Source organism: Oncorhynchus clarkii, chromosome 16 (genome assembly GCF_045791955.1).
Source record: "Oncorhynchus clarkii lewisi isolate Uvic-CL-2024 chromosome 16, UVic_Ocla_1.0, whole genome shotgun sequence".
Lineage (NCBI taxonomy): Eukaryota > Metazoa > Chordata > Actinopteri > Salmoniformes > Salmonidae > Oncorhynchus > Oncorhynchus clarkii.
The window spans coordinates 16,713,893-16,727,535 of record NC_092162.1 but is presented as its reverse complement, the minus strand read 5'-3'; the positions used below and the strand labels follow the sequence as shown (position 1 = coordinate 16,727,535).

Sequence of the window (13,643 nt, the reverse complement as noted above, 5' to 3'; positions counted from 1 at the left end):
TTCCCGCCCCAGAGCTTCTGCCTGCTTCCGACCCACTTCCAGCCGGCGTTAAAATAAAAGAATTTGGGTCTTTGACCCAGCCTGAAGTCTGCTACTGACATTGGTCACATTTCCTTGAAAATCATGTGGATAATCTAAAAAGGTGTAAAAGGGCAGTCTTGCTATGTACATACACTTTCAGTTACATTTGAGTCGATTTCTTCCTCTGTTGCACTAATAACGTGCCTTATTTGGATAGTATATTTTTAATATAATAGTATGTATTACTCTTTACGTTATTCGGTTATGCGGTTGTGAATGACTCATATCCTAAATGTTTTCATAATGGTCATGTATGACACGGCAACCACTAGACCACAAGTACAATTTGTTTTGTGTATAGATGCAGTGGTGGTTTGGCTGAGATCTCATTCGTTAAATATAGAGAACTCAGGTCAGTTTTGCAGCTTTCAAAGTAAATCTGTGTTTTCAGAAGTCTTCTCTTCGGTGTGTTGAAAGGCCATATTTAGAGGACGTTCCCGTTGCGTTAGGGAACGTTCCCGTTGCGTTAGAGAATGTTCCCGTTGCGTTGCAGGGTGAAGTCACCAGCTGCTCATCCAAACGTTTTCTTATGAGCGCAGTTACTGAGCTACCCACAAAAAAAAGGTCATATTCACAAAGCAGCAAGTCAGGAGTTATTTAAAGAATGTCCTTTGACTAAAGTCTGCTTTCATAATCAAAGCTGGTTGGATATTGACTGAGCAGACCCTATCCTGATGTTTGGAATCTGCCGCAACAACTTTTAGATGTAGGTCTGTGCCACTGTCAACTAGAATCGTGCCAAAGATGGGAAATTATGTTATTCTTAAAACTCATTTTTCCATGACTTCTACACTGCAGTTATTTAGACGTTTCTAGAGAGTATGCTTCGGGTAAACGAATACAACATACAAGATAAACCAGGATTAAAGAACCTGTTTTTTGTTGTTGCAATAATTCACCCTGAAAAGTGAAAGGAAAACCTAGTATTTCAATGTTTTGGCAAACGTACAGCTCCCCCAGAACACAATACCATCGAATTAAATCCATAATCCATACATTTGGCCACCCTGGACCTTTTAAAGAAACCTTAGTGGTACAAGAACAACATTCCAAGTTCATTGGTTTACACAAGTGGTATTAATACTATCATTACAATTGGACATAGTTTATTTTCACTACTATTACCACTAATACAATAATAGTCCCTAATAGAGGCCCAATGAAAAGGAAGTGATGAGGGGATCGGCTCTGAGATTTTCCACCCCTAGCAGCTGCTGCGCGGCCTTACCAGGTCAGCGTTACAGTCACATTTGACCCCTACCGTGGGTGGTGTTTGGAACCTCTCCCCCCCGCCGGTGGAACAGAGAGGGCAGTAGCCTCTAAAGTCTTTGTTTGGGCCGACCAGCACGAGCATAGGCCTGCCATTGTAAGTCCCAGGACTCCTATGCTTTACCTCTTGTTTTCTTTGGGAAGCAGGAAATTGGATGACTGGCTACCTGCTACAACAACATCCTGTACTCGAGAAGTCGTCTTTTCACCCATACCTACCTATTATTTTCCTTTTCCATCATACGCAAGCGGTCAGCCAACAGTCTTCTGGTTCCTAGGGGCCCTCACGTGGGCTTGTCTGAGGGTTCCACTTGGGTTGAGATCAAATTGGCCCCAGCCTGATGCTTCCGTTGAAAATAGTTTTGGGGCCCAAATAGGGCTTTAGGAGCCAGATTCCACCTCAGGTTAATGGCACTTTGTGAGCTGATTGGAATGGCAATGATGATGGTGTGCAAAGTGAATGCCGTCATTCAAATGCAGGCCGACTTCTGCCCATGTCATACCACGTCAGATCAATTTCTTTCTACCGAAATGATCTTCTTAGGGTTTATTGCAATAGGAAGAACACCAGACCAAACCACTTCCCAGTGTAAAAACATCCTAGAGGACTTTTTAAAATATACACCAGGTTTTGTGTGGGCGCAAATGAGTTTAATCAGATCCTACTAAAGGAAAGTCCCCCACACCACATGAGGTATTAATGAAGATTATAAGGCTAGCTCTACATTCCCTCTCCCTCTCCCTCTCCCTCTCGCTCTCCCTTTCTCTCTCTCTCCCTTTCTCTCTCTCTCCCTTTCTCTCTCTCTCCCTTTCTCCCTCTCTCTCTCCCTTTCTCTCCCTTTCTCTCCCCCTCCCTCTCTCCCTCTATCCCTTTCTCTCTCCATATCTCCCTCTCTCTCTCTCCCCCCCTTTCTCTCTCTCTCCCTTTCTCTTTCTCTCTCTCTATCTCTCTCTCTCTCTCTCTCCCTTCTCTCTCTCTCCCTTTCTCTCTCTCTCTCTCCCTTTCTCTCTTTCTCCCTCTTTCTCTCCCTCTCTCTCTCTCTCTCTCGCCCTTTCTCTCTCTCTCTCTTTCTCCCTCTCTTTCTCCCTCTCTCTCTCTCACACACACACACACACACACACACACACACACACACACACACACACACACACACACACACACACACACACACACACACACACACACACACACACACACACACACACACACACACACACACACACAGTGAAAGAAATCAAAATATAGTTGCCTTAGCGACAGACGATCTGCAGACAGTTGTAATAGAAATTGGACTAAATAGCATGTAAATGCCAAGCATTGGTTCTGTCCTATAATCTAGCCAAGACGCTTCATACACTGTCACTTCATAACTCACATGTGGCTGGTTGGAAGAAATTATCAAAGTATTTTTTTTAAATGATTTATTCATTTTAGCAGATTTCAATAGGCAACATCTGAATTTCATCAATATCTTTCAAATGTTAAAAAAGCAAGAAAAGAAGCTGAAAAGTACAAAAAAAATAAGACAAACTTGTTTGACAGAAAAAGTGTTTCTAGGAAAACGTAACAACACAACTTTCAATAAAATCAGATTTTGAGGCACTTAAGGTTTGGCAACGCTGAAACGGTTTGAGTGTCCGCAGGTGGCTGCAGTCAAGCATTGAGGGCCATGACTACGGATCGAGAACTGAGGAGATGTTCTCAAAAAAAAAAATCTAAATCACAGACTTGTCATCGCTGAGTTACAAGTGCTCACTCGGGCAGGGTGATAAACTGCAACATGCAGTCAGTCTACACTAAGATTAATCCACTCCTTCATTTATTTATTCCAATACTCCCATCGCAGTAATGCTCCAAGAGTTAGATTGTATGGGTATAGAAAATATTACAACCCTTTCAAGTTAGATCTAATATTGTCCTCATTCAACAGAGAAGGGTAAAAAAGATGTTGGACCTTATCAGACCAAATACTACAGTATTTACAAAAGGGGAAACACTGGGGTTCAGACTGACTACCGACTCTCCAGGGATATTATAAGATGGCTGGTGTTCTCTGTGGATGTTTGTGTTGGGGGGGGGACTCCTATCAGGACAGCCTGTTTCCCCTCACTCTGAGCTGGGTGAGGCAGCAGAGTCTATGTCGTCTGTTTCCAAGTCGTTAGGGGAAGCAGGCTGTCCTCCTTTCACCCTCTTCCACTTCATCCTCCGGTTCTGGAACCACACCTTCACCTACAGGACATAGACAGGAGGTGTCACTACAATGCCTGCATCAAGTCATGTATGTGGTCACAGCCACGGGAAGTAGGGGTGCTGAGGGTGCTGCTGCACTCCCTGAAAAATGTCAATTAAGAACAAGTGTTTTGTTTAATACTGGAGACTACGTCAGTCATTTGTTTGTTTTTGGTGCTTATGGAAGAGTCTGTGCAGTCTCAGTGTAAAGCTTAAGTTCAGGTTTTGGACCACACTCCTAGTGGGTTGCAGTAGCTAAATGCCCACAGATTACTATAGTCTACTTTATAACCACAATGAATATGACCCTTGACATAATTTCCTTGGACCCAGTCCGCCGCCATTCTGTACCGACCGGAACCTACATACGAGCTCAAGGGAGGGCTGACCTCCGTGCATCCCTCTCAGCATTCCCCATGGCAACACTGGGACCGACTAGTCTGTTCCCACACTATTTTTATGAAGACTGTCAACTCGTCTCATACTGTCTACCTCTCGTGACTGAAGGAACGGAAACTGCCAAGCCATGTACGATGCGTCGGAAAAAAATCATAAAGAATTATTGAGCCAGAGTTGCAATGGGACTCAGAGCCCAGAGTGTAGGGTTTGGACCTAGCTGGCTTTGAGCACCAGAGGCCTGGGAAATTCATCTTAGAGCAGGCTATTTGCGGCCACTGAGAAACTATGGGCTCATTGGGCAGAGGAGGGAGTGGGCACAGGGGCTTGAACTAGGGAGAGGAACAGGACAGACTGCCAAACACTTCTAAATGTTAGCCTTGGTTCTAAGATCTGCTGCCCAATCACAAGAGAAGGCTTCCAACATTAAACCAGTTGGACACCTATTAGGATGAGTGGTATCAACGAGAAACTAACTGAGTCTGTAGTTGTAGGTAACAGAATTTCAGCAGAGACTCAACTAAGTTTTCAACTATGATCCAGCTCACTATATCAAGAGCATTGTTAATTTTATGTCCGTTTTTAAAATAATTTGTGGTTAATAATATTGGCCTTCAAATCACATATTCTCATCCAATCAACAGACTCTCTTCTCTTGTTTGTCAGGCAATTGGCTGGAGACATCTTCTTTTTCAAATACCTATTCTTTCTATAGGCTTATAAGACCACTAAATATTGTCATTGTGTAGAAACATTCTGGTGTAGGTGTTGTTACCTGTCTCTCCGTGAGGTCCAGGTTGACAGCGATCTCATAGCGACGCAGTCTGGTCAGGTAGTTATGGTGGGTGAACTCCGTTTCCAGTTCCCGGAGCTGCTCTTTGGTGAACGCTGTGCGCTCTTTCCTCGCTTTGCAGTTAGAGCCCACCTTGAAGTCCTGAATATCTGGAGAACACAAGAAGAGGACGCCGTTGTTATTTCATGACTATGCTATGATGTACAGTAGTGTTGAGAAATGATTCCGTCAAATGATGTGCACGTATATTGGTTTAGCACTGAATTTGGACACATGTTGAGCGGTTTGTCTGTCTGGTATTAGGCCCATTTCACAAAGAAGAGGTCAGAGGTCCTCTCAACTAACAAATCTCTCCGAGCTCTAGTCGTATACACTCAGAGAGCAACCGGACCACCACTCTGCGAGAGACCACCCTGACCTGTCCCACTCCCATGCACCCCGAGTTACACTATCTAACGACCAATGCCCCGGTCAAGTCAACACTCCTCTGCCCTGCAACGGGGACCGCCAAGCCAGGCGGCAGAGGGCTTGAGTTAGGGAGGAATGCAGCGGAACATCGTTAAAGCCTCTAAGAACAAAGGCGGGGACGTGTCCAGCTCAAACGTATGTGTCTCTGGGAAGACAGGAAGACTTCCCCTTCTAGGCCAGAGGAGAGGAGGCTGACGGCCATCGCACAGTAACTCACACACAACCTGGCAGCCACCTTGCCTCACCAGCCTCTGGAAAATAGGAAGCACTCTTACCGATATAGCAGAGCAGAGGAAAGAGGAATTATGAAATCATGTGCTGTACGTCTGCATTGTGTTAACTGGTTCACTTGGATTATTTAGGGTAGTAAAGTGTGTATGACAAATGTGTACGACAGGGAATACAAAGGCTTTTGGTTGGTAGAGATTTTGAGAGTTATTTTCCTCTTGGTAACCTTGGTGAAAATGAAATGTGCATAAACTACATGAAAGCCACTTAATCATTCCTAAAAATCTCGACTTTATATGATATGGAATGATTTTAGGCAATACTTGTGCATTGGTAGCGACACTAGCTGCTGATGTAATCTTGAGAAAATGGTTCTAATTTGTCAAAGTGAGAAGTTCTGCATTGTGCTTGCCAGAGCATGGAGCCAGATTGTGAAATGGACTGCAGTGCCTGGTCCAGATGTGACTGGGCAGATCCAGATTCACTGTGTGGGTGTGTGTGCGTGTATGTGTGTGCGTGTGCATATGCATTTTTGCTCGCGTCCTTCTGCGTGTGCTTGCCTACGTGCATGTGTGTCTGTTTGCATGCGTCTTTGCATTCAGAGAGACCAACCTGTAGCCTATAATGCCTCATGTTGAGAATGCCAAATTATTACAATTAAAACCCCATTAAGGACTACGTGTTCCAAGTGAGCTGCTCTGCTCTGGTCTGGTCTGGTGTGGTGGAACTGAATAGATGTGAGAGCAGGTTTAGTTTGCTGAACACCTGGCAGAACAGATTTAGTAGGCACACACACCAGTCCTCAGTAAACCGGCCTCAATAAATATCCTGCACAGCCAGAGCCCGTAAACTGAAGGGGAGAAACTCCTGCACCCAGCGGGACTCCGTAACACAAACAGCATTTGCCATTTTGGGGGGGGGGGGGGGGGGGGGGGGTGACAGTGCAAAAGTAATTTGTCTTAATTAACACTCAATTAAGAATGTTGTGAATATGTGGGGGTTTCTCAGACTTAAACAGAAATTAAAATGACTGTTTAATTAATTACATGATTATTTCATGTATTAAAGTGTGGGCCAAGGTTAATAAAAGTGCAAAAATAAATGTGTAAACCTCTAATATGTTTTTTTTTAAACAGTAAAACTAAATGGTGTCATAATTTGTGGAGTGGTAATATGTTTATTAAAGTTCTTACTGAAATTGTTTACAGCTGATTTGTTATAAAGTTGATAAATGAACAATGATAACCAGATGGTGGTCAGGCAAATGCATAAAAAATCCCCCTGAAATGCTAACAGGTTTAGCAGCACTATCAAACTGTTCTAAAAATAGAAACATCTAGTTACCAAAAAAAAAGGTCATATCTGTGTCAGTATTATTACAACAGGGCTATGATAAGCTTCATTTTAAAAGCATTTAATTAGACACCATTCAAAATGCATCGCTATTGTAATGAAGTTGGATATATCTCATCCTGCTTGAGTTAGACTAAACGGGGCATCTCTGAACTACTTCGTACAAATGGTTTATAAAAACGTATTCAACCTGTAGAAGAGGCCTGTCATTCCTTCAGTCAAAACATGTAGTAACCTGCACACCAATAGAGGTTGAACCTTTTTAAATGGTTGAAAGTATGAATAAAGGTGAATCATATCATTATAGAGCTATATGCCTAAATATGGCTGCACTGTTGTCGAATTTCCTCTAGAGAGTTGCCACGGCGTTTTACCCCAAACGCTCTGACTTTTTTATTTCCATCTACGTGGGCCCAGCACCTGTGTCTCACTGGGCCATGGCTCCAGCAGACCTGCTCGGACTGGGTTCCAAGGCAAGGCCACTGGTACTTTTCAGCTGTCATTTACATGACAATGGGTCACTGTGAACTTTAACACCTTCTCTGTTTGATGAGGCAGAGGTTGTGGATTCTGCTCGAACACAAGTCTTTAGTGTCACACTCCTGAAGGAAACACAATAACACGAGAACTCACACTAACGTTAAACACTGGTGACACCCTGGTGTGTGGTAAGTCCTTAGTGGAAAGGCAGCCTGTATCAATGCCTTAAGGGTATATTCCTAATTCTAGGTCAAAGTATTCAATGCACGTTTGAATGGTCGTCTATGAAATACTGGGTCTATACAGTGGTCAACCGTGTTGCATGTGTTCAGTGGGATATTCTGTTACGGCTTAACGACAGGAAAATGTCAATGGATAAGAATGTAAAAGTGGGGTTGCAGGCAAGAGATTTTACCAGACGTGGTCTGGCATGTTTGAGGGAGGGCTGCAATACGGTAACCCAAGAAAAGGGAAAAAAAATCTATATTTCCCCCAATTAAGTGCCTAAGGCCAGTGTCTGGCTCCCTAAGAAGGAGATCTTAAATTAGACACGTTTATTGAATGTCTCCAAGCCCTACGTGATTTTCCTAACGTGGGTATTGCATCGCAGTTTTGGCCGTCCTAATATAGCCACTGGAATTCTGATCGAGGAGGTAATACAGTTATCTGCAAAAGATTTCCCCCATTCTAGAGAGGGCAGGTTTGGTTTCCATAGCGTGGCTGAAAGCTGAGGGGAATGCTTTTACCAGATGTGCTGAAAACAGTCAGGTTCGCTTTTCCTCTCATTCAGCTAGCACGAAATTGGGAGTGTATTTGAATAACACATCTGCAGCTAGAAGACAAATGAAAACCGTTCCTATGGCTATTAACTCAACAGCAAGTCAGTAAAGATGGTATGACTTTCAGGAATTAGCACTTCATGCTCATCAGTTACTGTACTAGAAACGTGGTATCCGGTTGGTCTGATGAGGCGACATCATCGATAACGATGAGATATTTCAATCCATTATCAATGGGCACTTGCAAGTAATAAACAGTTGCCTGTTGATGTTGATATTGCTTATAATGCTTGCAATGGTATTGCTTGCAAAGAAATCTAATGTTATATTTGCTTTCATGGACCCACATCGTGTAACACCATAAGAATATGAGCTATGACGAGTTTTTTTGCAGACAAACATCTCAGTTGATTTATACCAGCAGCTTCCTGAAAGTTGTCATGTCTTCATGAAACAAAGGATACACGCGTGCAGCAAAGATATAGGGTAGATGTTGCGTTAGTAAATTTGACATTTTTTGAAGAGGCTTAAAAACAATGAGAGGACGCAACTGGTCCAGTCGGGTTGTTCTGGAACACAACGTGCCGTCACCTTTTGCATACCTACGTGTCCAGGCGCCAGGGCAAGACTGTCTTTTGGTGAGGAAACCAATACAGAGACTCTGTCCCATTTCCAGCAATGACATGGGCAGTAGTGAATGTGATTCCATTGTCCACTGATAAAGTACTCTGGTGAGAGTTTCCCTGCAGAATAGCACATCTCTCTCGTGTCATGACGAAAAGGGGTTTGTACAAATAGATTTGTGCAAATGGATGTGTCGAATCTGAGAAGCGCGATTGAATTTCTGTCTCTGCACGGCATTTGACTCGTATTTGCATTCTATGTAGGCCTACTGAAGTGGTGTCTTTTTCCCCATCTTTACAGTCATGGTATTTACCAGCAGCCCAACTGATCCCATCTTGGCGTATCACTGACTCACCTGCTATGTCTCTCTTCCTCTTGGAGCTCTTCTTCTCTGTGTCGGCCGATGCCATGCTCTGTGGCGAGTACTCCCCCTCAAGACACCCGGCCACTGCCCCTGGCAGCCTGTCCCCACCTGTGCTGTCTATCTCCCCCGCTACGCCCCCCACCACTCCTTCACCACCCACTGCCACGGGCTCCACCGGACAGGCCTCCTGCCCCCGGCCCCGCGTCTCACACTGGGGGAACTGCCAGTCGGCCCTCTGAAAGCCCGCATGGGGCTCTGAGTAGAGTCTGTCGTCACGGGGGAAGCTGGCGTGGGGCGCGGGCACCAGGCAGGAGGTGGAGAAGTCTGTGTAGGCCAGGAACTCAGGCTTCTGGTGCAGGGAGAAGGGGGCCTGCTGGTAGGGGGACTGGAGCCCTGCTCCGGGGTGAGGGTTCCTCACGCACCCCCAAATGGGGCTGCCGGGGTGGGCGCTCCGCATGCAGCTGCTGGCTGGCTGATCCATGATGATACACACTGATAAATGCTCACACACACACACACACACACACACACACACACACACACACACACACACACACACACACACACACACACACACACACACACACACACACACACACACACACTCTCTTCTGGAGTGAGGTCCTTGCTGAGAGCTGAAAGTCCCTTCAGAGAGTTCTCCGGTTCTGTCAATACGGGGTTAATATCCACTTCAGCTTGTTGGTTTCAAAAGCACATCATCTCCCCAGCACATCCAACTCTGGAAGAAGTTACTCTGTCTGTCTGTCTGTCACTGACCGTGGCTTGTTGACTGTCCTCAGTCCAATGTGTAAGGATGGAGACCTTCCTCTGCTTAGTGGGTCTCCCTCTCGTGTGTGTGACGTCGTAGAGAGCAGCTCCTCAAGACTCCACACACACTCTCAGACACACCGGCGAGTGGACAAATGATCTGACTAGCTGTGCTGCTAGAGGAGTGTTAGGTTAGCCCCTGCGTCTGCACACACACTGACACACTCCCTGCCGACTGGGCTGGCTGTTTTCACAGTTCTAAGACATTCCTGACAAGTGGTCCCTCCTCCCTTTTAAACACATAGGTGGGTAAGAGTGTGTAACCTGAGCTTGAAGAGGAGGAGCCCTGGCGGCCACATGTGGGTACCCTGCGACCAACCCCACCAACCCTGCCTCATCAACTATTAATCACAGTAGAAATGTAATGGCCTTTCCAGATGCGTCGCTCTTTTAAGAGACATTGTCTGTAAAACACACATGAGAGTCAAGGTCCAGCGGGCGAATTATTCTACTCTGTGTTTTTTGACACATCATTTTAGCCCTACACTCTTTAGAGGAAAGTTGACCTCCACGCGTTCTCTCTACACCCCTGGTTCCCAGTCTGTCTTCTACAATCTAAAAACTGTTTCTCTCAGAAATAGCTTCATGCTTCTGTATGTCTTTAGCCTTGAGGTGTGTGTACTATACAGCCTAATTGGCCTGAGCCTTGAGGTGTGTGTACTATACAGCCTAATTGGCCTGAGCCTTGAGGGTGTGTACTATACAGCCTAATTGGCCTGAGCCTTGAGGTGTGTGTACTATACAGCCTAATTGGCCTGATTCTTGAGGTGTGTGTACTATACAGCCTAATTGGCCTGAGCCTTGAGGTGTGTGTACTATACAGCCTAATTGGCCTGGCAGGATTCCATTTAGTGTTTGGGTGATGAATTGGTTGGATTTGGTAGCTAATGACTCTCACACGTGTTGAGTACACTTTAGTGTAGTCAGATGGAATACGGGATTTCAGAGCAGTATTTTAGATTTTATATTGTCCAATTCATATTTTCTTACTGTGTATTGTCTTGGAAAATAATGTCATTAATGTAGGTTTACTTTTTACAGTTAGCTTTTTTTCACGGTATCTGATTGATTGTGGCTACACTGTGCTATGTTTCACACATAAAAAAATGTACTGTGACACACTGTGACACTTCTGTCAACAGCTTGTGTTTGCTCAATATTTTCTGAGGAGTGAAAGATAAAAAGGAATAACAAAAAATATATATGTTTGTTTATAATAAAGTCGATTTAAATCAGAAGAAACAGATTCATAAACCACTAAAAGCCCTTGAGCATGGTATTGTATCACCTGAGTTATTATTGTATTTAAAAATTGAATCAAAAAAAATATAAATTCATCCTCCAAGTACCGTATTGCACTTTCAATTTCACTTTCTCCCTGAGCCACTAATGTTACACAACCACATGTGTCCACAGAAGAGAACAGAATGTTTCTGAGTAAACCTGAGATGAGACTTCTCTCTGTCCTCCTACTGACCCGACCTTTCTCAGCGGACCTCACCACTGTCTGATACGCACCGCACGCACACACACACACACACACACACACACACACACACACACACACACACACACACACACACACACACACACACACATACACACACACACACACACACACACACACACACACACAGCCTGCCTCAGTGGGACCATGAAGTGTTTCAGGTCACATACAACCTCTTTCCATTTACCCAGCGAATAGTTGAGCCATGAAGCATCCCCTTTTTACTGGCAATCTGGGCCATAACCAACCGCAGGGTGCAAAGGTTAGACGGCATTTGTGGTCAGACCAGGGGCCATCTTTGTGTGTGTGTGTGTGTAATAAGTACGTTTAGCTATTGGTTTTAGCTACAGTGTAAAAAGCTAGCAGCCATTTAAATCTGTACCATTTGGACTAATCAAATCAACCAACTACTATGGTTCAACCCTAATTCCCATAATTCCTATTCCCAGGATGCATATTTAATGTATGTGTGTGTGTATGTATGTGTGTGCGCTCATGTGTAAGTCACTCAAGCAGGTAGCCTAGCGGTTAAGACCGTTGGGCCAGGTTGTTGGTTCGAACCCCCGAGCAAACTAGGTTAAAAATCTAGGTGAAAATGTGCCCTTGAGCAAGGCTCTTAACCCTAATTGCTCCTGTAAATCACTCTGGATAAGAGCACCTGCTAAATAACGTAAATGTAAAATTAAACCAGTCGGGGGCAGAGTTTGAGTTTTCCTGTTTTATCTGACCCATCGTCCGGGCAACAGTGGGATTAGTCCCTCCATCAGTCCCTGCTGGCTGACAGGATGACCCATACTGACCCATACTACACTAGGTTCTCTGGGCTCCCTACTGTGGGAGCCAAGGCCTTATCTCTGCTGCTGGTCCTCTGAGAGAGGCCTTATCGAGGCCACTACTGTAATACAGTCGTAGAGTTGTGGTCAAACCGATCAGATAGTACACAGGTAATATGTGGCTTATACCTGAGATCGACATGAAGTGGGTAGTGGGTGGAGTAAGGCATCAGATCAAATGAGATCGTAACAATGTCAGACCCTGTAACTCTTTACAATATTGACCCAAACTGTCACTGTGAAGCCAGCTCACACGGTAGCCACAGTGTACACTCAGTAGATTAGCCTGTCTACAACACTGACTGACGTCCCAGAGTATCACTTACCAGAGGGCACAGAGGTTGCATGCCAAGAGTTCCAAAACAGCAAGTATGCTACAGGTCACCTAAACCACACACAATGAATAACATGAGAGTTCAGTATGGTTAAGAAGTTGCTCTGCAATTCAACACAACATCTTTGAGAGTCTGAGCACATTGCTACAGTTGGCTACTTCAGGACAGACAAATCAAAAGCGAGGAAACATACTTGTGGAACAAACCACCCTCGGGAATATCAAACAAATATGATATCCAAACAACATAAAACTGTGACAACCTGTAGCTGAGAGGTTATGACTGTTCCACCTGGCCCAGAAATATACATGTGCCAAGTGGGTAGTGGGATAGGAGCTGTTACTGGACAGGGCCTTCGTCTTTGGAAGTTAGAGCGTCACAGAGCAAAGTAAATGAACAGTGTCCTCTAGTGGTCACAGCCGGATCAGCGGACAGACTGACAGTTCAGCTCCTGTTAAAAATTGGGATTTTCTCCTATATTTGACAGGGAATTAATTCACCAATGAACTCGATTAGCTCAGTAATATTGAATGTTTGTTGAAGGATGCTTTGATATAAAGGGCAGGAGGAATTATACTTGGTTGGATGTCCAGTGCGGAGTGTTGATGCCGTTTCTTTTACAGCATATTTTTCAGAATGCAAATATTTGACATGAACGGGAATGATGTAAAGTAAGGCTGTGAAACTGGTGCCCTGTACTTAGAGTTCATGGAAACACATAGACGTACAGTATCCTGTCTATACTCCCTCCTTCTGTATCTAAAGCAGATAGCCCAAACTACAAAAAACCATACACTAACATTTATCAAACTTTTACAACCTACACCAAAAAAGATTTACATTTCTGGCTCTATTTCATGTCATGGTGTGGGTAGGCGTCAGTGTCAGTCTGATCTCAGATCTGTTCAGTGGTTTCCGCTACCTCTTTCATCCAGCCTCCAACACACAGGCTGTGTACAAATGGCACCCTATTCCTTATTTAATGCACTACTTTTGACCAGGGCCCATAGATCAGTATGAGGATAGAGAGAGGAAGAGAGAGTGCACTATACTGTAGGGAATAGGATGCCATTTT

General features: G+C 44.5%; 1 protein-coding gene across 1 annotated transcript; it reads right to left on the bottom strand.

The window, feature by feature from the left end:
* Positions 1 to 2,757: 2,757 nt before the first annotated feature.
* LOC139367476 (homeobox protein MOX-1-like) lies at positions 2,758 to 10,101 on the bottom strand. Its single transcript, XM_071105700.1, has 3 exons — positions 9,057 to 10,101; positions 4,752 to 4,918; positions 2,758 to 3,580 (listed from the first exon to the last, which is right to left on the bottom strand). Exons 1-3 carry the CDS (start codon positions 9,544 to 9,546, stop codon positions 3,458 to 3,460), a joined length of 780 nt encoding a protein of 259 aa, XP_070961801.1. The 5' UTR covers positions 9,547 to 10,101; the 3' UTR covers positions 2,758 to 3,457.
* Positions 10,102 to 13,643: the final 3,542 nt, after the last annotated feature.